The sequence below is a fragment of the Coenobita brevimanus genome, chromosome 47 (genome assembly GCF_032717465.1).
Source record: "Coenobita brevimanus isolate Jiangsu-jjx chromosome 47, ASM3271746v2, whole genome shotgun sequence".
Classification (NCBI taxonomy): domain Eukaryota; kingdom Metazoa; phylum Arthropoda; class Malacostraca; order Decapoda; family Coenobitidae; genus Coenobita; species Coenobita brevimanus.
The window spans coordinates 9,681,631-9,706,630 of NC_137000.1; the positions used below are offsets into that span (position 1 = coordinate 9,681,631).

Below are 25,000 nucleotides of genomic sequence, written 5' to 3' on the forward strand. Positions count from 1 at the left end.
TCACACTTCACCCTGCCCCTCCACCGCCCCCTCACCCGTCATCCTTCCCCTCCCCGTCACCCCTCACCCTTCCCCTCCACCACCCCCTCACCCTGCTCCTCCCCGTCACCCCTCACCCTGCCCCTCTTCCCCCTCACCCCTCACCTCCTCCCCCTCACCCATCACTACCCACCACGACCCATGTCTTGTCTTCGAGGCTTTGCAAAACACTTCATCTTCTGCCCTTTTATTCTTCTTCCCCTCCCCCCCCGTCTGTCTGTCTGTCTCCCTCTTGATCTAGTCAGTCTGTTTGTGTGTGGCCAGTCTTGTCTCGTTTGATTCTCTCTCTCTCTCTCTCTCTCTCTCTCTCTCCATGCATTAACGATGATACTCAAGACGTCAAGGGCCTCTCCTTAGGTGGCCCTCCAGTCCTTAGTTTGGAGTGTTAGCATCACCTGAGAGAGAGAGAGAGAGAGAGAGAGAGAGAGAGAGAGAATGCAAATAGGCAGGTGACGAAGGATGTGTAGATAAATGGATGGATGGATGGATATAGATAGATAGATAGAGATGGATGGATAGATAGATATAGGAGTCGAGACACACACACACACACACACACACACACACACACACACACACACACACATACACACACACACGGGTCTCGCCAAGTGTTGCCGTGCTTCCTAATGCGGCTTTCGGGTCGTCATTCTTGCTTGGTCTTGTGTTTGAGTGTTTGATGCTCGTGCTTGCTGTGAGAGAGAGAGAGAGAGAGAGAGAGAGAGAGATGCCTGGAGGTCGTCATTTTAGATCTGAGATATTGAGCCAAATGAAAGACACGAATCACTTAATAAAAGACAAAGAACAGATGCCCATCCACACACACACACACACACACACACACACACACACACACACACACAGAGGAAATAAACAAATAACTACATATTTAAACAAACACAATAACCAAACCACACCAAACTTACCTTTCGTGTAGGCATAAGTAACTAAAATACACACATAAGTAAACATAAGTGACCGATAGATAGATAGATAGATAAATTAAGACTACGGACAAGTAAGTAGATAAATAGATACAGAGACCAACGGATAGATAGTGGGTAGATGAAGATAGATGAATATAAAAACCTCCCACTCGGCCTACCTTCCATGGGGTCATAGATGGTAGATAGATAAATAGAACAATAGATAAATAGATAGATAGAAGTTGCCTCCACACGACCTACCTTCCATGGGGTCGTAGGTGGTGCCCTTGGGAAGCGTCTGGAGGTCGTACTCGAAGCTGGCCACCTGCTTCTTGAGGTCGTCCGCCCCGGGTTCGGCCTCCACGTAGAGAGCCGCCTGGCCCTTGTAGCTGGAGAAGCACCTCAGTAGCTCTCGAGGCCGACCGTCCTCCGAGGAGTAGATGGGCAGGAGGGAGCGGTGCCCCTCCAGGTAAATCCTTGCACCTTGGAAGCCCTGAGGGGGTGGATGGGTTGTTGTTGTTGTTGTTGTCGTCGTCACCGTCATCATCATCATCATCATTATTATTTATTATTATTATTATTATCATTATTAATATTATTGTTATTATTATTATTATTATTACTATTATTATTATTATATTACCATTATTATTATTATTATTTATTATTATTATTATTATTATTTCCATTATTATTCTTATTATTATTTCCATTATTATTTCCATTATTATCATTGTTATTATTATTATTATTATTATTATTATTATTATTCGGTACCTTGTCGGCCTTGATGCACGCGTGGAAGTCCCTCGAGTGGTGGGGTGACTTGAGGATGACCCTGAGTCCCGCTCGAGGGTACTGCCACTCCACCCGGCCCGAGGAGCAGCTCAGGTACACGGGCTGCACTCCTCGACCGTCCTGCTCCAACCCACTGAGAAGAGCAGCATGAAATTAGTGGCTGGTTATTATTATTATTATTATTATTATTATTCTCAGTCATCATCATTCCTCCTCCTCCTCCTATCATCATCATCATCATCATCATCATCATCTATTAACCCTACACCCAAAATACGCTTCTCTGCCGGTGTGTATAGTATGATGCCTGTGTGGGTGTAAATAACGGGCTGATTGACGTGCGAATAGATGAGTTACCTGATGGGTTACCTGCTAATAATATGAGTAATTACCTGTCCCGGGTGTAATTAGGAGGGATTAATCAGTCATTGTGTATTAGCCTCCTGTCTCTCACCTGTCACCTGTCCCGTCCATCCATTTATTTACCAGCTTCACATCCCCACTCTTCTGTCTCTTATCTATCAGTCATCTATCTATCTATCTATCTGTCTTTGTCTATCTGTCTATCTATCTATCTATCTGTCTGTGTTTGTGTTTACCTGTGTCTGTTTGTCTATATATCTATCTGTCTGCCTGTATCGATCTGTCAGTCTATCTACTTCTGTCTTTCTGTCTGTCATATTATTCATCGATCGTTTATTACCATCCCATCATCATCATCATCATCATCATCATCATCCGAACCGTCGGTCAGGGGAGGTGAAAAATGGACGATCTTTTTCCAGGAACACTCTTTGGGTTGAAAATACCAGAGTCAGCCTTGTCATGGAGATAGATAGATGGATAGATAGACAGATAGGTAGGTGGGTAGGTAGGCATAGGCAGATAGATAGATGGATGGATAGTCAAAAAAAATTCTACACACTGGTGGGTGATGCCAAGGAAATATGAATAGATAGAATAGTTATGTAAAATGATTGATATAAGTGATAATTCATAGAGTTAGATAGATGGATTGATAGATATGTTAATGGATGAATTGATAGACGGAGGGAAAGTGTAAAAACAGAAATGGCAGTTATAAATCATAGAGGAAACGTGAGAGAGAGAGAGAGAGAGAGAGAGACTCCTCATCATAAAAACAGTCAAAACACAATCCCATCTCTTAGTGGTTTATATAATAGCTCTTCACGTCACAGCTCTTGTTTTGAGACACCTGGGAGAGAGGCTTAATTGGCCCTTCAGGTGTGGGGGGGCTCAGGTGTTTTGATTCTGTTTTTATGTGTTTTAATTGTTGTTTTTGTATGGTATCAGGCCTTTCTTGCCGTTCGTTTTTATTCATCTTTCTTCGTTTCCTTTTCATCGTCTCCATCTTCCTTCTTCTTCTCCATTCTTCCCTCTCTTTCCTTCTTATCTTCTCTTTCCTCCCTGTTCTTTTCTCTCCTTTCCCTCTTTCCTCCCTTCTCGTAGTTTCATGTCTTGATATTTTTCTTTGCAAATTCCCTCGTCCCTTCATTCATTATCATTAGTTTTCTTTGCAGTGTGTGTGTGTGTGTGTGTGTGTGTGTGTGTGTGTGTGTGTGTGTGTGTGTGTGTGTGTGTGTGTGTTGCGTGTTCGTGTTGACCTCTGCCCCCCTCCCCCAATCCCCTCTCAGTGGGGGGCGCACGAGAGGGGAAGGGGGGAGGGAAGGAAGGGGGGAGGCAAGATGGAGGGGAGAGACGAGAGGTGAGACTAGAGGTAAGAGAGAGAGAGAGAGAGAGAGGACGAAGGAGAGGAGAGGTGCGATTGGAAACGAGATTAGATAAAAGATAAGAGAAGTGAGATGGGAAATAAAAGAGAAAAAAGAAGAAAGACAGGAAATGTGAAAGACAAAGATAAGAGGATGACGAAAGAGAAGAGAACAGTGTATATGGAAAGAAGAATGAGAGAGAGAGAGGGAGAGAGAGAGAGAGAGAGAGAGAGAGAGAGAGAGAGAGAGAGAGAGAGAGAGAGAGAGAGAGGTCCCCATTGTCTCTCTGAAAAGCTTATAATGTTCAAAGTCAGGGATGAAACTTACTCAAGGCAGGTCATTGTTTACCTTCACTTTTTGCTAATTTGCGTTCTTTACTGGCGCTCCTATAACAACCAACTCTCCTGTTCCGTAATCCCAATGTTCTCCTGGTTTCGTGCGTGCAGTTGCTTTTGTCTTTCGTAAATACGTGGGTGAGAAAAGTTGCGTAATGTTGCAAAACCTTCATCAGTTGTAATTAGCTTAGTCCCCCTGGTTGTGTCTGGTAGGAATACTGCAAAATTTTTCATGTATTGTTTTGTGTGTGTTTGTGTGTGTGTGTGTGTGTGAGAGAGAGAGAGAGAGAGAGAGAGACGTAAGAGGACAGGTGTAGTGATGTTAATGATTTGTTTACCTAGGACACACCTGTGGTTGGTCACCTGCCTCGCATCACTGGTTACCTGGCCTGCCTCTCCATTCTACCCTCCCTCTCTCTCTCTCTCTCTCTCTCCCTCCTTTCTTCCATCCTTTCCTGATTTGTCTCATTTATCTCGTCCTCCTCCTCCTCCTCCTCCTCCTCCTCCTCCTCCTCCTCCTCCTCCTCCTCCTCCTCCTCCTCCTCCTCCTCCTCCTCCTCCTCCTCCTCCTCCTCCCTCCTCCTCCTTCTTCTCCTCCATCGACCACACAGTTTCGGGTCAGTGAACGTAATGAATTTTCGATCAGTGATTTCGTGTTGACCATTCGTGTGGGTCTCTCTCTCTCTCTCTCTCTCTCTCTCTCTCTCTCTCTCTCTCTCTCGTATTTTGAGTGCACGAAGAAATTTAAATACGGGAAAGTAAAGATAGAAGAAAGAAATAAGAAATGTGAAAATATAAAGAAGAAAAAAAGAAAATCCAAGGTGAAATGAGTGAGGCGACAAATGGACATGGACGGGAGCGATGTCATTAAGGTTGAAGTGATTAGCGGTCCCTAATTAAACAGCCAAGGTGTAGCCAGGTGCAATTACCGAACTTTATTACAGGTGGGAGGGGGGCTAGGTCCATCTCTGTCTCTCTTATTTCGTTCGTCTTTATTTCTACTTTCCTGTAATTCATTCTCTCTGTCTCTGTCTGTCTGTCTGTCTGTCTGTCTCTCTCTCTCTCTCTCTCTCTCTCTCTCTCTAAGAAGTGAAAAAGAAAGTATGTATTGATGCCAGAAAAGGAAGAGGAAATATGGAGGGGGGGGGGAAACGAGAAGGCTTAAAGGAGAAACTGAAATAAAATAAGATTAAGGATTGAGGAAGCTGGGATTAACAAAAGGTGGATTAGGGATTAGGAGGCGGGGAATGAGGCACCGCTGATGGGGATTTATTTTGGGATAAAAGGGTGAGCGATTTCTTATTATGAGTCACAGATTTTGCGTTATAGCCGTCTGTTTTTGTCACCTGCCTTTACCTCCACACACCTGAGATGACCTAACTTAGCCTTACCTGATTTAAGTAACCCAAACTCACTTAACTTAATCTGACACTCAAACTGAATGTCTTAACCTTAACGCGTACATATCCAAAGTTCACCTCACCTCAGTTCATTTCACTTCACCTCAGCCAAAATTACCTAACCAAACCTAACCCTGTCTAATTTTATCTTTCCTCATGTAACCTAACGTTACTTCTGTTTTCGTAAGCTAACCCAGCCCTACCTAACTAATTTTACCGTACCTTACCTTCCTAATCTTACCCTACGCCACTTCCCAACCTAACCTAACTGTCCGTAACCCATCTCTGTAAAGAACTCTCAGCCTGTTTTTAACCTGCATCTTCTCATCTATGCCTCCATCTTCCAAGTTCCCATCCCACCTCATCCCTAGCCCCGTCCCTAATCCCAGTAGCGATCTTGGTATCAGTAATGGAAGAAATGTTGACTAAGTGTTGATGGTTGATAGTGGGCGAGTCTAACTGATGTGACAAGAGTGAGAAGCATATCAGGTGAGCATCTCCATCTGTCCATAACTTCTTACCTGCCCATACCAGCTACTCTATCCCTAACTACCTACCTATCTACACCTGTCCTTCTGTCCCTAACTACTTACCTAACCACACCTGTCTCTATCCCTAACTACCTACCTATCCACACCTGTCCCTCTGTCCCTAACTACTTACCTGTCCACACCTGTCCCCCTGTCCCTAAATACTTAGCTATCCACACCCGTCCCTGTCCCTCTATCCTTACCTATCCACACCTGTCCCTCTATCCCCTTATCCCTAGCCTTCCCAGCGGTGAGCCAGGTGTGAGTGAAAGGAGTGTTGATGACAGGGAATGGAGCGTTGATGTCAGATAGTGGTGTCAATGGGGAAGCTTTATTGATGCGACAAGAGTGAGTCTTATCACGTGTGTATCTGTGGTAGGGGATTTTGAGAGAGAGAGAGAGAGAGAGAGTGTCAGTTCACTCAGCCTGTTGCAAAGAAACAGATTTTCTCATTTTCTTGAACAATATAATACAACTACTACTACTACTACTACTACTAATAATAATAATAACAACAACAATAATAATGCCAACTTTATTATGATATTGTTACCCTAGTAGTCTTTTTTACCACCACCATCATCATCATCCCACAACATCCCCCCATCCAGACCCAACCCGAATATGGCTTAACAAGAAGGAATCACGTGACCATCATCACTAACCCAGCCGCCGCAGTCACGACAATAACAACAATCCACGCGAGGGATGGCATGATAGAAGTTGTCCCTCCAAATGACACGTAGAGAGAGAGAGAGAAAGAGAGAGAGAGAGATGCCTGCCTCCCCTCCCTGCCTACCACCCATAGTTTCTGATCTGCTGGCTCTCATCTCTGCATGCCTACAGCTTACTGCCTGCCAACCCATCTGTCTGCCTAGTACCAATCACCTCCCTGCTTAACTACCACCCCCACCTCTCTGCCTGCCTGTGTGCTTCTTTGCCTGCCTGCCTCCCTCCTTGCTTCCTTGCTTGCCCGTCTGCCTCTCTGCCTGCCTGTGTGGTGTGTCGGTGGCTTGACATTATCAGTGATGGTGGTGTACGTGACTAGTGCCCATAAGGTGATACCGCTGTGGGATGGTGTTAAGTGCTCTCTTTCCTCTCTCTCTATCCTCTCTCGCTTTCTCTCTTTTCTCTGTTTTGCTTTCTTCTGCTTTCTCTCGTTACTCTTCTCACTACCTCTCACCTCTCTAGCTCTCTCCCTCTTCTCACCATTCTTTGACCTTCATTTTCTAGATTTTTACTCGTCGCGCACCATTATTTTTCGCCATCTAGTCCTTCATTCCTTTTCCTTCCCCTCCTCTGCGTCTCCCGTTTCTCGTTTCTTCCATCTCTTCCATCCCATTTCTCTCTTAACAGGCTTGCCTTTCTCCCCTCTCACTAGCCCTTTCTCCCCTCATCATCACACCATTTAACACCCTTCTCCCTGCCCTCATCAGCCTTCGCTCTCCATCTCCCCTACCTCAAACAGCCCTTACCCTGTACACCAACTGCCCTATTCCCTCCCCATGTAGCCCCAAACAGCCCTTCCCTATCCTTTGCGGTCCTTCACACCCCATCATCTAGCCCTGTCTTGCCCTTGTCCAATGTCATCATATCTTTCTTTTGGTTTCTTGATAATTTTTCCCTAACACTGCCTAGTCACCCCATGTCTCCATTCCCTCTTCCCACCCCCCACTCCCTCCCCTCCCCCTCCCCCTCTTCTCTATCCCTCTTCCCCTCCTCTCTTTCCCCTCTCAGGACGTCGCCTCACCGTCCTTGGCCTATCCTTGACGTGATTGCGTTTGTTTCCAGGGTCTAAACAATTACCACGTTCTTAAGTCCATCGGTTCCCTGGCTCTGAACCACTCCTCCCTACCCCTTCATACCCCCCACCTCACCTTCCTACCCTCCACCTCCCCTTCCATACCCCTCTGTCTGTCTGTCTGTCTGTCTCTGTCTCTGTCTCTCTCACACACACACACACACACACACACACACACACACACACACACACACACACACACACACACACCAGCCTGTCTGTCTTCCATTACTCCCCTGTCCCCATCTACCAACTTCAATCCCCCGAACCCCCTCCCCTCCACCAGTCGCCCTATCCTTTCCCCCTCCCCTCCCCCCTCCCAACCTGTTACTCTATCCCTCCCCTTAACTAGTCACTCCCTCCCCCTCCTCACCATCACCAGTCTCCCCATCGCTACCCCCTCCCTCCCTCCTGCCTCACCGGTCGCCTTATCCCTCCCCTGCTTCCCTACCGGTCCTCTATCCTCCCTCTCTTCCCCACCAGTCTCCCCTCCCTCCCCCTCCCCCTCCCCCCTCCCCAAAAGTCTCTACTACAAAAACAATATTGCACTTCACAGCTGCCAACAGGAAGGTCACACAGTTCATATCCACCTCATCCACCTCCACATCTGGTCCACATTTCATCCACTTACACCTCACCTCTTCCACTCCTCCCTCCATCTCCACACATCATCCGCCTTTCCTCCACATCCACACCACTTCATCCTTCTGTCCCTTCATCTTCACCTCCACTCCACATCATCTGCTTCTCTTCCACCTCCACATCATCTCCTCCTCCTCTCCCGTCATATTTATCTCCACCTCCTCACCTCGTATCGTCTCCACCTCCTCACCTCCTCCACATCACCTACACCTCACTTCATGCCTTCCACATCCTCTCTCACCTACACTTTACCTCCACATCACATCCACTTCTCACCTTCACCTCTTCTGTACTTCTTCTCTGCTCTTCCACACCTCATCCACCTCTCCTGCCGCCTCCCTCCCCTCCCTCCCACCCCTCCCAAATCCCCCCTCCACCACCTCCACCTCTCAGAGACTACCGGCATCTCCTTCAGTATTTTTCCTGTTATTTTCCCTTCTTCAACCGGCTTGGACTTTGCGGGCAGGTATTTATGTTATCTATCATTAGTATTTTGTTATATTTTAGACTGTTTAATGCTAGATAATAAGCATCTCATCTGACCAGCAAACAGCACGTGTGGGTAGATACGAAAACCAGCCCTGATTAAATGTGCTATAACGTGTACGAGCTGGGAGGCACAGAGTAATTTTAGCAGTTTATATACAGAATATTTTGTAGTGAAGAAGAACCAAAGGCCAGAACAGTTCCGGAAGAAAAGTTTGAGTAATATTTTTTTAATAATAAAAAAAAAGAACAAAGGCCAGAAAGGTCCCGGAAAAAAAGTTGATATAGAGTAATATAGTGTAATAAAAAAAGAAACAAAGGCCAGAAGTCTCAGAAGAATTGTACAGGATAATAGTTTGTAATGAAAAAGGAAGGAACAAAGGCCAGAAAGGTCCCGGAAAAATAGTTGATTTAGAGTAATATTGTGTAATGAAAACGAAGAACCAAAGGCGAGAAAAGACCAGCAAAAAATATTTACTCCTACAGAGACTAAGAGAAATAAAATAATCAGTATCACGCTTCAGATGTCGAGATGCCGTGCGTTTTAAAGATAAGGGATCAGGCGGAGGGAAATACAGATTGAGGAAGAAAGTTCTATATATATACACATACTTAAAATAATATTCTCAAGTTTCTCTCTCTCTCTTCAAATTTTACTCCTTCCCGTTTTTCTTCCACCTTCCACGGCCTTCTACTTCTCTCTCACTTATCTACCGTCTCCTTATCTGTCCTATCTTCTACGCTGGTGGGGGCTGCTTTTATCAGGACCCTGATTCTATTGCCTTCCATATCACTACTCTTATCTCTTATCAGGCGCCTTCTACTTCGTTATTACCACCACCTTATCACTTGCCTCACTGATATTGCCTACTCTATGTGTGTATGTGTGGAGAGAGAGAGAGAGAGAGAGAGAGAGAGAGAGAGAGAGAGAGAGAGAGAGAGAGAGAGAGAGAGAGAGAGGAAAAAGACGCCTAAAAGAAATGTAAAAATGGCAGAGAGAGAAGTGGGAGCAAAGAACAAGAAAGAAATGTGAGTGAGAGAGAGAGAGAGAGAGAGAGAGAGAGAGAGAGAGAGAGAGAGAGAGAGAGAGAGAGAGTAAATGAGAGTGAGGTTGCACGCACGGGTTCAAGACTCCATGTTTTCTTAGATGTCAGGCCACGATCTTATTTGGTCTGTCTCTCTCTCTCTCCCTTCTTGTGGTCTTCTCCGCTTGGCTCTTTATTTGGTCTCTCTCTCTTTCCTCCCTCCCTCTGGTCTGTATACACCGCCTCAGTGTGTGGTGTGCAGGGGTGTGAGTGGTGTGATGGTATGGTGATGTGCAGGACGACTGGGGGTGGTGTGGTGTGAGGATGGTGTGGTGTGATGTGGTAGATGGTAAGGATAGGGCGGTGTTGAGTGGTGTGGTGGAATAGAGGATGATGGAGGAGAAGGGTGTTGAGAGTGGTGTGGTGTTGTAAAAATGAGGTGTGTGAGGAGGTGTAGGGGTGAGGATGGTGTGGTGGGTGGAGTGGGTGAAGGAGGTGGAGAGGTTGTCAAGAGTGGTGTCGTGGAGGGATGTGTAGGGCTGGTGTGGTGGAGTTATGTAGGGTAGGGGGTGAAAGTGGTATGCTGGTATGGATGACAGGGAAGCAGTGAAAGTGGTGTAATTGTATGGGAATGTGTATGGGTGGGTTTGAAGTGTAGTGAAGTGGGGTGGTGGGTGAGAGAGGTGTGGGAGAAATTAGTGGTGTTGATGGTGTGGTAGTTGTGGTATTTTATTTTTTATTTATGTATTTATTAGTGTCTGTGGTTAGTTGTATTGGTGTGGTGGTGTGGTACTGACGTGGATTTGTAAGTAGATGAATTGTGGTGGTGGTGTGGTCATATTGGTGTGGAAGTGGTTACCTACGTCATGAGGTTGTAGTAGTAGAAGTGTGGTGGTGGTCGTTACAGTGTGGTAGATGCGCCTGTACAGTGTGGTGTGGCTGTGTGGTGGAGATATTATCGTTGTGATGACAGTGTGGTAGTGATGGCGACGGTGATAAGTGTGTAGAGGGTGCAACACGGATGTAGAAGGAAGGGAAAAGGAGGGCTGCAGAGACGTAGACAGGGGATGAAAGAGATGAGAAAGGGATGTAGTTCCTTAGAAGATGGTGTGAATTTGATGTTGGAATGTAGAAGGATTGATGTTGGAATGTAGAAGGATTGATGTTGGAATGTAGAAAGATTGATGATGAAATGTAGAAGGATTGATGTTGGAATGTAGATGGATTGATGTTGGAATGTAGAAAGATTGATGATGAAATGTAGAAGGATTGATGATGGAATGTAGAAGGATTGATGATGGAATGTAGAAGGATTGATGATGGAATGTAGAAGGATTGATGATGGAATGTAGAAGGATTGATGATGGAATGTAGAAGGATTGATGATGGAATGTAGAAGGAATGATGTTGGAATGCAGAAGGATTGATGATGGAATGTAAAATTGTAGGAGAAAGTAAGATGAGTGAAAGAAAATGCAGAGATATAATAAAAAGATGTGGAGGAAGTGATTGATAGGAGATACATGGTGTGAGAGAGGGTCTATAAAGGAAGAGATGGCACAAGAGGGTAGAGAAGGAGGAAAGAGTGGATGAAGGTGTAGAGGAAAGAAGAAAAGAATAGAGGAGGGAAGAAGGGTAAAAGAGGATAAGAGAGGTGTAAAGAGGAAGTGAAAAAAAGAAAAGGACGTGAGAGGGTTTTTAAGAAGGAAGATAGGATGTAAGAAGGAAGAGAAGATATGGAAGAAGGAAAAGAGGACAGACGAGAGGTAAAGAAGCTGTAAGAGAGTGTGAGAGGGAGGACAGAAGAGAGATACATAAGAGAGATAAAGAGGGTTATAAGAGGGCATGGGAAGAAAAAGAAGGTAGGATGGAAAAAGGAAGAGAGGGTAGGGTGTAAGAAGGAAGGGAGGGTAGGGTGTAATAAGGAAGGGAGAGCAGGGTGTAAGAAGGGAGGGTAGGGTATAAGATGGGGCGAGCCTGGAGCCACGCGTCTGAGCCAGCGACTCGCGACCACCGCAATTGCCCACTTCCTGTTGTCTGGCTGCCCCGCCCTACCCTGCCTTACCCTGCTATGCCCACCCCTTGCTCTGCCCTGCCTTACCCTTCCATGCCCACCCCTTGCTCTGCCCTGCTATACCCTGCCATGCCCACCTCTTACCTTGCTCAGACTTGCCCTGCCATGCCCACTTCTTGCCTTGCTCAGTCTTGCCCTGGGATGCCCACCCCTTGCCCTGCCCTGCCTTACCATGCCATAACTCGCCCCGCCGTATCGTTCCTCGCCCTGCCTCATTTTACCCTGCATTTATCCATGCCATACCCACTTCCTACCCTGCCTTACCTTGGCTTCCCCCTGCCCTACCCTACAGTGCCTCGACTCTCTCCCATCCCAATTTTCCGCTGCCAGGCCTGATTTTCTCTCTCCTCATGCATTTCTCCCTGCTTGCCACCCTGCTCTGTCCTGACTATTTCCATCCTGTCCCACCCTGCCTACTTCCACCTTGCCCTGCCCTGCCTACTTCCACTTTGCCCTACCCTGCCTACTTCCACCCTGCCTTACACCACCTACTCTGCTTATACTTACTCTGCCCTGCCACTCCTTTCGCTTCATGCTCTCCTTGGTTCTGCCCTTGCCTTGCCTTGCCTTGCCTTGCCTTGCCTTCCCTTCCCTTCCCTTCCCTTGCCTGCGATGTTGCCCAAACGAGATCCATACTACTCCCCTACATACCGCCATTATTAGTTTTTTTTAATCCCATATCCCTCATCCTTTTAACCCCCCCCCCCCCGCCTTTTTTTTTTTTTTTTTTTTTGGTCCATGTCCCTCGCACATTCTTACTTTCTTTTTCCTTTTTTTTTTCTTTTTCATCTTTTTCCTTTTTCTTTCCTTTTCCTTCGGTTATCTTTCCATTTCTTTTTTCCCTTTTCTTACATTTATTTCCTTTTTCTTCCTTTCTTTTTTATTTTGTTTTCCTTTTTTTTTCTTTCATTTTCTTTCCTTGTCTTTTTCTTTCCTTTTCATTCCTTTCTGTCCTTTTCATTGTTATTTTTATTTTTTTTTTCATCCTCCTTTCTTCTTCCCCACTCTTAATTCTTCGCATACTAGGATATAATTTAGTGGTTTTATTCTCTCTGCTTCCGGACGATTTTGCGTGGCCGGAAACCCCCTGCCCAAGAAAGGGTTAAACAGTTTTTTTTTCCTCTCTCTCTCTCTCTCTCTCTCTCTCTCTCTCTCTCTCTCTCTCTCTCAGTTGATGACCTTGCCCACGTCTTGCACACTCGCTCACTTTACCACCCCCTCATTATGAGAGAGAGAGAGAGAGAGAGAGAGAGAGATTTTCGAACTAACTTCTGTTGGCTGTAAGTCTTATCTATCAATGTCTCTATCTATCTAGCTTGGGAGATTGACAAGTTTAATATACATACATAGATAGATAGATAGATAGACAGGTAGGTAGATAGATTTTATAGAGGTGGGATGGGGTAGGGGACTGTAGGGGTATGGAAGAAAGGATGGGAGGGTGTGTATGTGCGTGGAATAGGGAGATGGAGGGGAGAATGGGGAGGTGGGAGGGAAGGGGAGGAGAACAGAAGAGGGGAGGGGAGAGAGAAAGAACAGTGGAACAGAATGTGGAAGGGAGAAGGGAGGGAAGAGGGAGTGAGTAGGGTGGGGAGTAAAGTGGGCAGTAGGAGCAGTGGGGAGGCATGGGAGGGGGATAGTGAGGTGGATATAGGAGGGGGAGATGCAAGAGAGGGGGGAAGTGGGGGGTGTGAAAGGGGGAGGGTGGCTGGGGAGTAGGGAGGGGGAGTGTGCAAGTGGAAGAGTGGAGTGGGTAGTAGATGGAAAAGGAGGGGTTAGGAGGAGGGAGTGGGGGGAGGGGGAGGGGTGGGGGGCAACTTTCACCCTATTTCACAACGCCCCCTTGAGTCACGACCTAACCTGGCGTGAGAGAGGTATTATTCTCTCTCTCTCTCTCTCTCTCTCTCTCTCTCTTTCGTCTAAATTATTTTTTCTTCTGTCGTTTACGTTCTTTCATTTTTTTTTCCCCGTCTTTCACCATTTTCTCTCTTGCCTTCACCCATATTTTCCTGTTTTATATTGCAGAATTTTCTTGTCTCTCTCCCCACATATTTTCATTCCTCAGTCGGTCTTTCTTCCACCCATTTCTTTCATTTCTCTTTTTAACTTTTTCTTTCTATCACTCTTTCTCCATTTTCCCCTGTTCTGCTCTCTCACTTCCTCATCTCATTGACTTTTCATGTCTCCTTCTTCACTCTCTTTTTTCCCTTCTCACCTCATTTTTTTTTTTTTTTTTTTTTTTTTTTTCATCCTCTTCCCCCCCCCCCTCTTTCACCTTTCCTCCCTTTCACCCTCCTCCTTCCTCTCTTCTTTCCTCCGTCTCCTCTTTTTTCCTCCCTTTCCTCTCTTTCCTTCCCCTAAGATACGACGTGCGTTCCTCCTCTCCTATTTTCCCTCCTTTGCCACACGTTTTCCCCATTATTTCCCTCATAGGTGTGCTTTTCTCTGTCATCTTCCTCACCAATCTGTGACAACCTGCCTTCATCCATCCCCTCCCTCTTCCCTTTCTCCCCTTCCCTCCTCTCTGTCTCCCCTTCCCTCCTCTCTGTCTCCCCTTCCCTCTTCCCTTTCTCCTCTTCCTTCCTCCCTTTCTCCCCCTCCCTCTTCCCTTTCTCCCCTTCCCTCTTCCCTTTTTCCCATTCCCTCTTCCATCTCTCCCATTCCTTCTTCCCTCTTCCTTTTCTTCCGTTTCCTGTCCCCTTCCACTCCTTCCCTCCACCCTTTCTACCCTTCCCTCTTCCGTCACCCCCGGTCTCTTCCCTCCTCCCTCTCTCCCCTTCCCTCCTCCCTCTCTCCCCTTCGCTCCTCCCTCTCTCCCCTTCCCTCTTCCCTTTCTTCCCTTCCCTCCTTCCTTTCTCCCCTTCCCTCCTCCCTCTCTCCCCATCCCCCTTCCCCTTACCTCCTTCCGTCTTCCCTTTTTCCCCTTCCCTCCTCCCTCTCTCCCCTTCCCTCTTCCCTTTCTCCCCTTCCCTCTTCCATTTCTCCCCTTCCCTCTTCCCTTTCTCTCCTTCCGTCTTCCCTTTCTCCCCTCCCCCTTTCCCCCTCCCTCTCTCCCGTTCCCTCTTCCCTCGTCCATCACCCACGGTCTCTTCTCAACATCTCCCCTTCTCTACCTTCATATATCCTTCCTTTTTCTCTCTCTCATATCTCCTTTCCTTCTCACTCTTCTCTCCTTTCCTTCTCACTCTTCTCTCATTTCCTCGCCTCCTCTCAACCCATCCTCCCTCCTTTAAATCCTTCCCCTTCCCTCCCCACCCTCCTGAAATACCTGTGCTGTGATAGGGTCTTAATTTGCATATACGCCCAGGTGATTTGCATGGCGGAACACCTGTTAGCGTAGACTGCCCTGCTGTGGCCACTATCTCAAGGGTTAATAAACTATCCGGCAGAGTTGTATACTATCAGAGGAACTTGTACATTATCCAGGAGAGTTGTAGACTGACCAAGAGAGTTGTAGACTATTAAGGAGAGTTTGTTTACGAAGGGCTGATAGAGTTTCCTTAGTGCGTGTAGACTGGAGAGTTGTATACTATTATTGACTTGTAGCTTCATCAGGAGAGTTGTATACTATCCTGTGCATCTTTAGACTATTATAGGGATCCATTTACTATTCCTGGGACTCTTAATTTCATCGTTTGAGGTGTGGGGAAGATCATTTTATTTTTTTTTTTGGGGGGGTATTGCTATAATGGAATGTTTTGTACTAGTCTGGGATTGTGTGTGTGTGTGTGTGTGTGTGTGTGTGTGTGTGTGTGTGTGTGTGAGAGAGAGAGAGAGAGAGAGAGAGAGAGAGAGAGAGTTACCGACACATTAACAGGGAAAGCCCTTCTCCCTCTCAGTGGGCTGTAGAACTGGTTACATTTAGACGAACAGATAAGTAAGTAGATAGATAGATCGATAGACTCTCTCTCTCTCTCAAAGTCCAATGACGCATATTTTAACCACTTTAACACGATTTTATTCAGCCTGGGACCTTTTTTTTTTTCTTTCTTTTTTTTTAGAGGCAGTAGATGTCGCTTTCAGTAACCCCTTCAGCACGAGAGCTCTTTCCCACGCTGAATAAAATCATATGGAGGCAGCCAGAGTGAAATGCAAAACGCGTCATGGGAGGGAAGGGGTTCAGGTAAAAAAAAAAAAAAAAGCCTCATACGTGGTACCCAAAATGAACGTAACTTTAGCCCTACTTTTTTTTACTTTCGTTTTTTCTTAACTGCCAGTCTCGATTTTTTTTTATCCGTTTTAGTTTTAGTTTTTATTTTCTAGTTAACTTTTTATTTATTCTTTATTTTTTGGCTACCCTTTTTTACACCTGTTTTTATTTTATTTACCTTGCCTTTCTTCTTTACTGTGTTATTTTTGTGTGCGTTTTATTTTTTTCATTTTCCTTCACGCTTTTTCCTGGCTGATTTCTTTTTTAATTATTATTTTTGTTTTTGTTTTTTTGGGGGTCTTGTTTGATAATCTGTATAACTTTAACACCTTTTATTTTTATTTTTATTTTTATTTTCTTTGGTATGGTTTCATATTCTGTATAACTTTAAGACTTTTTCATTTTGCTTTTGGCCTTCTTTCGTGGCTGACTCAATATTTTCGTGTGGTCTTGTTTAGTAATTTGGATGCAAATCATAATACAGTTTGTGTGGAGGGGAGGGGGAGCGGGAGGCCCAACTTTACTGCCCATAAACCCAGGTGATGCTGTGGAGGGGAAGGGGAGAGAGAAAGGGAGAGAGGGAGGGGAGATAGGAAAGAGAAGGGGAAGGGGAAGAGAGAAGAGGGGAAGGGGAGAAGGAAATGGTGAGGGGGAGGGGAGATGGGAAAGAGAAGGGGAAAGGGAAGAGAGAGGGGAAGGGGGAGAGAGATAGAGTGAGGGGGAGGGGAGATGGGAAAGAGAAGGGGTAGGGGAAGAGAGAAGAGGGGAGGGGGAGAGAGAAGAGCGACGGAGAGGAGAGATGAGAAAGAGAAGGGAGAGGGCAAAGAGACGGAGAGAAAACAGTAAGGTGGAGAGAGGGAAGAGGGAGTGTAGTGAGAGGTGAGAGAGAGAGGGAAGAGGGAGTGTTGTGAGAGGGGAGAGAGAGAGGGAAGAGGGAGTGTAGTGAGAGGGGAGAGAGAGAGGGGAGGGGAGTGAGAGGGAGGGCGTGGGAGCGGGGTGTGGCTGGCAGCATGACACGCCTCATAACTAAGATGAGCAAGACTGATAGCACACGCCCTCTCTCTCTCTTCCCCTTCCCTCTCATCCCTTCCCCCCATCCCCTCTTCCTCCCTCCCGCTCTCTACCCCTTCCCTCTCATCCCTTCCCCCCGTTCCCCCCCCTCTCTCTCTCTCTCTCTCTCCAGCACTCGCCCTCCATTTTTTTCTGCTTCTCAGTTTCTCCCTCCCCTTCCTCTCCTTTCCCCTCTTCTCTCCTTTCCTACTTAGTCCCCCTCCCTCCCCTCATCCCTTCACTCCTCTGTTTCCTCCCTCATTTTCTTTTCATCCCTCTTTTCTTTCTTTCCCTTCTCCCTCCTCTTCACTTCCTGGATCTCCCTCTCTTCCTTCTCTTTTTCTCTCCCCTCTCCCTTCCTCCTCTTCCCCTCCCCCTACTGTCTTCCTTCCCCTCCTCTCTTCCAACCCCCTGACTACCATCTCTTTTCCCCTCCCCTCTCCATCCCTCCCCTCTCCATCCTACGCTTATTATATCATGACATTTCCCCTCACTCTTTTCATTTCCTCCCCTCCCAGCTTCTCTCTCTCTCACTCCCTCTCTTCCTCCCCTCCATTGCTACTACCCTCCCTACCTCTCGCCCCCTCCCCCCTCTCATTTATTCCACTTTCTTCTCCTCTTTCCTCTTTTTCCGCAGCCTCTTCGTCTGTCCCTCTTAATCTTAATTCTCTCTCTCTCTCTCTCTCTCTCTCTCTCTCTCTCTCTCTCTCTCATGGTTACGTTGCACATGTACTTAGCGGAAGAGAAATATGATACGTTTTCCAGGTCACCACAGAGAGAGAGAGAGAGAAATGTTGCATGTCTGAGGCTGATTCCTCTTTCTAAAATTGTGGCACTTGGTGGAATTAATATTGAAAGCAAACCAAAACCTTCATTAATAACATACGAGTACAGTTCTTTAATTTACCGTATTTGAAAGGGAAGAAAAAAAATTGATCATATCCTACATACTTTTATTTTGGTCGCCTTGTAAACAAATATGTGGACCATTCGGCGCTTGAAATCTCGGCTCGGTATAAGATTACAAATGAATGGGTGGCGAAGCTTCCTGTTTAACCGTACAGTTCCATGATGCACTTGTTCTTTATAAAATACTAGTGGCCGTGATCTGCATATTTTCGTTTCAAGAACGAGCCGGAACCGAAAGCGTGTATTGAGTATCCCCGTTTCCCCCGCCCGCATCAACAAGAAAGGAATTCCAATTTGGTTTTAGCGGGAGGTCGGACAACAATGGGACTCGATCGCATTATAAAGGCACTCGATCCTCTTTCCTCCCCCTCTCCCCCCCCACCATCCCCTCTTCCGATCCTCTTTCCTTCCCCCATCCTCTCTTCTTTTTTCCCCTCTCCCAACCACCGTCATTATCTGCTCGTATAATTATTTCACCTTTTTTTTCATTTCGTTTATTTCCCTTATCATCGGCAGCTTTTCGTACATTGTTTCACTCTCTCTTTCTCATTCTCTCTCTCTCTCTCTCTCTCTCATTGTTTTGATTTTTTAGTTAGTTGAAAGCAATTTAATCAGTGGTCTATTTTTTATGTAAGATTATTTGTCTCAGCGTCGCATTCTCTCATCTTCATCCATTTTTCCCGTTTCTCTGTGCTTCTTAAAAACGTCATGGTCATCTCACGTTTACCTTTTGTCTTCCATCAAATCTTGTTCCCCGTCCTTTCATATAATACCTTTCACCTTGACTTTCTCCTGATTTTGTTTTTGTTATGTTTTTCACTACTCTGTGTCTTAGATTGTAGTATTGCTTTGCTTGTCTCCTGCAGCCGTCAGACTTCTTGCATTACCTGCCCTGCTCCTTTCCCCTACCCTCTTCATCCTCATCCATCCTCCCCATCCCTCCCCTCCCCCGTAATAAGTACACGGCCCCCTCTTTTCAACGTATCCCCCACCACACGTCCCCCTCTCCCTTACCCATCCCTCACCACACCCCCCCTCTCCTTACCCATCCCCCACCACACGCCTCCTTCTCCCTTACCCATCCCCCACCACACCCCCCCTCTCCTTACCCATCCCCCACCACGCCTCCCTCTCCCTTACCCACCACACGCCCCCCCTCTCCCCTACCCATCCCCCAACACACGCCCCCCTCTCTCCTACCCAGCCAGCCCCACCCCCCGGCAGACCCCCTCCCGTGCCAATTTACCAAGTGGTCAATAGTAAAGCATCATATCTCATTTCCGAAACGGGAGACGGAGGGAATTTTCACTACCCCCTCCCCCCTTTCCCCTCCTACTGTTACTCCCCTCCCGCTGCCCCCTCCTCCCTCTCCTCTCCTGCTTTCCCCTGCTGCGTCCCCTCCTTCTGCTACTCCCCTTCCTTCCCCTCCCACTTCCTTGTCTTTCCCTACTCCAGCTTTTAAAACTGGAATAATATTGATGTTATAAAGAAATTTGTTATAGGCCTATTTACTTTGGTTCATACGTAAAGTGTGTGTGTGTGTGTGTGTGTGTGTGAGAGAGAGAGAGAGAGAGAGAGAGAGAGAGAGAGAGAGAGAGAGCACGACCAAGGAGCGTATAAGACCTGCCAGCTCACGACCAGGAGATATAACGTTAATTAGCTACGACTCTATCCAGTGGGTGGCTCCATGGTGGCCCTGTGGTAGCGTGTTCGTCTCGTGGTCTGGTTTTTGCACTTGGATATTCACAATAGTCTGTGTTAGTGTTATCTTTCGGAAGCTGAACAGGTCACTGAATTCAATTTCTCTCTCTCTCTCTCTCTCTCTCTCTCTCCCCTCCACTTCTCTCACCCCTCCTCGTCCCTCTTCTGCTTCCTCTTCACTCCCCCTTTCCCTCCCTTCCTTTCTCCCTCTCTTGCTTCCTTTCTCCCCTTCTCTTCCCTCCCTGTCTTCCTCCCACTCTCCTCTTCTCTCCCCTCCCTCTCTTCTCTTCTTTCTCTTCCCTTTCTTCCTCCCCCTCTCCTCTTCTCTCCCTTCCCTTCCTTCCTCCCTCTCTCCTCTTCTTTTCCTTCCCTCCCTTCCCCATACAGTGCTGATAAAACACGTCCACTGGTACTCAAGATACGATACACTTCCTTGCCTTTCTCAGATGCGCTGAAGGATGCACTGAGATAATTAAGACTTTCCTTGTGTTTTAAGTAATTGATTGAGTTTTAGTATTTTCGTTTGGTCGGTTATTATTTTCAGCTGAGTTTCTGTTTTTGTTGCTTTGTTGGTGAAAGAAATGCTGGTAATAATAATGATGATGATGATGATAATAATAATAATAATAATAATGATAATAAAAATAAAGTTAAAGAGGATACACCCCCAACCAGCTTTCCTTTCGCACCCAGAATAATGCAGCTTTTGATCCATTTATCTTATAACAAATTACGTGTGAGTATTAGTATTCCCTTGGGTGAGAGAGTAGGGCTCCTCTGTAATGCCTCCCTCTCTCTGGGGAGGGGAAAGAGAGAGAGAGAGAGAGAGAGATGAGATATGGAAAGGAGAGTGAACGACGGGAGAAACATGGAAAAGCGGAGGAAAAAGGGGAAAGGAGAGTAGAGAAGGGGAGTAGAAGAGGAGCTACGCGTTGGACGGAGGAAAAGAAATGGGGAGGCAACTGAAAGGGGGTCAGGGTAAAGCAGAGACAGGTAAGGGACCCCATACCTGCGAGATCTAATTACAGGTGGAAGATGGATGCTCAGGTGGGGGGATTGTGGATGGAGGGAGGCGTGGGTGTGATTGATAAAGGTGTTACTGAATATGTCACTAATTGTATGTTTATTTATTTATTTATTTTTTGTTTGTGAGATTGAAAAATGTATGATTATGTATGACAACAGTTCATTCATTTTAATTAGACAGAGATTTTGGCCCATTTGACGCTTATTTCCCGTGGCTCAGTGGCAAAATAATAGCTTGGTCCTGCATCTTTTTCATTGCACTTCCTCGTGACTAGCACCATATCCAGTGCTAATCTCTTATAGCTCAGCCTTCATGTAGGAAAGATAGCAAATTTGTCAAGTTGAAATAAACAGTGTATAGTTATTGCATATTTAAAGTGACTGTGGTTTTATATGTGTTGCAGGTTGTACTTAAGAATATTTTTATGTCTGTAGTGTGTGTGTGTGTGTGTGTGTGTGTGTGTGTGTGTGTGTGTGTGTGTGTGTGTGTGTGTGTGTGCTGATAAATTAAGATGAAATGGTATCACGTGCACATGTGGGTGCTGTTGCTATGTGATTTTGCAGGTGTGTACGTGCGTGTGTGTGTGTGTGTGTGTGTGTGAGAGAGAGAGAGAGAGAGAGAGAGAGAGAGAGAGAAGAGCCGAAACTGTGAGAACCACTTTATCGATCACTTTTATAGTTGGCGTCATTCTCACCACCACAACATCCCACGCTTATAATCTCCTTCATGATCTCCTCCCCTCTTTACTCCTTGGTTACTAATCTCTTTTTGCTTTAATCTCCCCAGCCTCCCCTCGTGGCATTTCCCCTCTCTTCCCTCTCCCTCATCTCCCCTCCCAGTGCGATGGTTAGTTCCCCTCTTTCATTCCCACGCTCCCCTCCCCCCTTTTCCACTCTCTCTGCTCGCCTACTCTCTCTCTCTCTCTCTCTCTCTCTCTCTCTCTCTCTCTCTCTCTCTCTCTCTCTCTCTCTCTCTCTCTCTCTCTTATATCTATCTGTCTATTTCCTCCTTTCCTATGTCTCCTTCCCACTCTCCCCTCTCTCTGTGACCCCCCCCCCCGTCTCCTTCCCCCTTCCATTCACCCCAGCCTCTTTCACCCCACCCTCCCTCCTCCTGTCTCTTTCCCCTCTTCGTCTCCCCTCTCCCACGGCCGCCTCTCCCCTCTGTGTGTGTCGGTCCTAATTTGATTGACTTCTGGTAAACCCACGTACCTCACTTGGGAATCGACCCCCCCCCCCTCTCTTTCTCTCTCTCTCTACTTTCCCACACTCCACCCTCGCTTACTTCTCTCTAATTCTCTTCATCTCCTCTTCTCACCCCCTCCTGTCCTTCTGTCTTATTCCCTTCATCTCCTCTTCTCTCCCCCCCCCTGTCCTTCTGTCTTATTCCCTTCATCCCCTCTTCTCTCTTTCTCCTCTCTGATGCACTCTATCTTCTATCCTATCCTCTTCTCTTCTGTCTCTCTTCTCAGCCACACTTGGGAATCATTGCTCTGTTTCTCTCCTTTCCCATACTCTTCCTTTTCCTAATCCTATTCTCTCCTTTCTTGTTTTCTTTATAATCTGTCATTCTTCACTTCCCTTCTCATTTCTTTTCCTTCTTTTCTTTATATTCTTTCATTCTTCACTTCTCATTTTCTTTGTCTTTTGTTTATAGTCTTTCATTCTTCACTTTTTCTCTCATTTTCTTTCTTTTCTCCTTTTCTTCTCTCATCCTTCTGTCTTCCACTTTTCCCTTCTTTTCCCCTTCAAAAATAACTTAACTTAGGGTGTCGTGTGACATTGTTGAATAAACCCTCCTCGAGAAGTGAAACAAGTAAATAGATAAATAGGAAGATAGATACATACATACATAAATAGATAAATAGATAGACAGATAAAAAATACAGATATCTTCAAGGAAACGTAAGGTGTGGCAAAGACGTGAAAGGAGCACAGATGTCAGAGGCTGGTGACGGTAGAGAGAGAGAGAGAGAGAGAGAGAGAGAGAGGCAAAGTGTTCAAATCCACCTACAATGTTGTTTTGATGCTGTGGTGCTGAGTCCCCCCCCCCCCCCCGAGAATTTTGATTTTGGGACCCCTTTTTGATTTTTTTTTATTTGGGATTTTTGGAACTCCCATTTGATTTATTTTGGAACTGACTTTTGATTTTTGAAACTCTATTTTGATTTTTTTGGTTTTGGAACTCAGTTTGATTTTTTTTTGGACTTCCCTTTTGATTTTTTAAATTTGGAACTCCCTTTTGATTTTTTTTATTTTGGAACTCACTTTTGATTTTTGGATTTTGAAACTTACTTTTGATTTTTTTGGATTTTGGAACTCCCTTTGGATTTTTGTGATTTTGGAACTTCCTTTTGATTTTTTTTATTTTGGAACTCATTTTTTTTTTTTTTTTTTTTTAACTCCCTTTCGATTTTGTAACTTGATTTTCGTCCACCAAATCAAGCATATCCACTTTAAATCAACCCTCGTCCACTTGTGATTGCTTTGTGCCCCTTAAATAGCCTTGTTTCTTGATTTTACTTGAGGGTAATTCTAAAAAAGATATTATACCACTTTCAGAAAAAATAATCTAACATCATGATGGTGAGTGAGGGTAATTTTGAAGATCGCGTAGCCTTGAAACATGAACGTTAAATTTCCTGTATTTAGTGGTGATAATTTTATATAGAAATTAAAGAAAGTTATTATTTTTTTTTTCGGGATAAGAATACTGGTACCGTGACAAAAATCCAGTGACCATTGATAATAATAAAAAAAAGTAAGAAGAAAAAAAAGATTGTGTCCTCGCTTCTTGTTTTCCTCTCTCTCTCTCTCTCTCTCTCTCTCTCTCTCTCTCTCTCTCTCTCTATAAGATCGCGGTCTCCATCCATACATAGTTACCCCCTGTTACTCTTCTCACCCCAGCAACACACCCCTTCCTATTCACCCCCCTCCCCCTTTTGCAATCAGTCAATCAACCCGTCTTGCAATCAGTGGCGTATTCAGCAGGGGGTAAGCTAATCCCTTTGCAACCAGTGTCAATCTTGCAACTTTATATCCGCAACAACTTTTGGATTTTGGTGTGAGGGTGCTTTTGTGTGTGTGTGTGTGTGTGTGTGTGTATGTGTGTGTGTGAGGTTCGTGCTTTTGTCTGTGTCCGTCTGTCTGTCTCCCGTTCTCTACCCATTTTCTCGTTTTTGTCTTTATCAGTGATCTTTGTCGCTTTTTCTGAGAGAGAGAGAGAGAGAGAGAGAGAGAGAGAGAGAGAGAGAGAGAGAGAGATGTGAGTTAGAGAGAGGGAGGCAGTCAGTAAGAAGAGACTGTGACATAATTCAATTAAATCCACCCAGCGTCGCGTCCTCCCACTCCCTCCTTCTTGCCTACCCTGCCTCACCACCTCCCTGCATCTCCCTGCCTCACCCACGCCCTGCCTCTCCACCTCCCTGCATCTCCCTGCCTCACCGACACCCAGCCTCACAACCTCCCTGCATCTCCTGCCTCACCCACACTCTGCCTCAATATATTTTGCCATTACCCTGCCTCACCCACGCTCTTCATTACTCTTACCCCACATCCCCCACACACTGCATCTTTCTCACTCTTACCCAGCATCATCCTGTCTCACTCTACCCTATCTCACTCTCTCTCACTCTTACCCTACCTTACCCTTCCTCACTCTACCTCACCCACGCTTCCTGCTGTATACTGTACACTTGCTCTCTCCTCTCATGAATTTACCCTGCTCTCTCTCTCTCTGTCTCTCTCTCTCTCTCTCTGTCCATAAAAAAATAGGAAACCAGTATAATCAAAGTGCGCCAAAGGGAAGGGGGAGTGAAATAAAAATGAATTAAAGACGTAAATAAAGGAAACAAGGAAACAGAAGGAAAAGGGGAGGGAAGAAGGAAGGAAAGTTGAAGAGAAGACAAGAGGAGGAGGAAAGAGGAAAAAGATGGAGGAGGAAAAAAGGCGAAGAAAAGAAGAGAAAATGGAAAAGAAAAGAGGAAAAAATTACACTGTGCACATTCATCCTCCCTCTCCCCTCTCCCCTCTTCCTCCCTCCCTCCCCACTTCTCCTCCCCTTCTCCCCTCCCCCTTCCCCCCACCCTCGGCCCCTGAAGACAAAGGTGGTCGTGAAAGTTGGTTGCTTACTTATCCGCCCCCCCACTCACGCCCCTCCACACCCCACTCCCCCACCTTCCCCCCGTCGTCGTCACCTCTCCCCTCTCCCCCTACTGTACCGTTGCACCCGCCTTCGTTATCTCACCCCCGCCTTTCCCCCACTCACCTTGCACCACCTTCCCTTCCTTTCATCACCCCCTTCTCTCCAAATTCAAGCCCCTCCCCCCACATGCCCCACTGTCTCCCCTCTCCCCTTTCGTCGTCATCCTCCCCCACC

At 46.1% G+C, this 25,000-nt stretch overlaps 1 protein-coding gene across 1 annotated transcript in view; it reads right to left on the reverse strand.

The window, feature by feature from the left end:
• Positions 1-25,000, reverse strand: part of LOC145399019 (meteorin-like protein) — a 110,002-nt gene that overhangs the window by 43,685 nt on the left and 41,317 nt on the right. Inside the window, exons 2-3 of the mRNA XM_080271747.1 lie at positions 1,743-1,896; positions 1,227-1,458 (exon numbers count right to left, since the gene is read on the reverse strand). Of these exons, the coding sequence (XP_080127873.1) occupies positions 1,227-1,458; positions 1,743-1,896 (386 nt within the window). The remainder of the gene's footprint in view (positions 1-1,226; positions 1,459-1,742; positions 1,897-25,000) is intronic.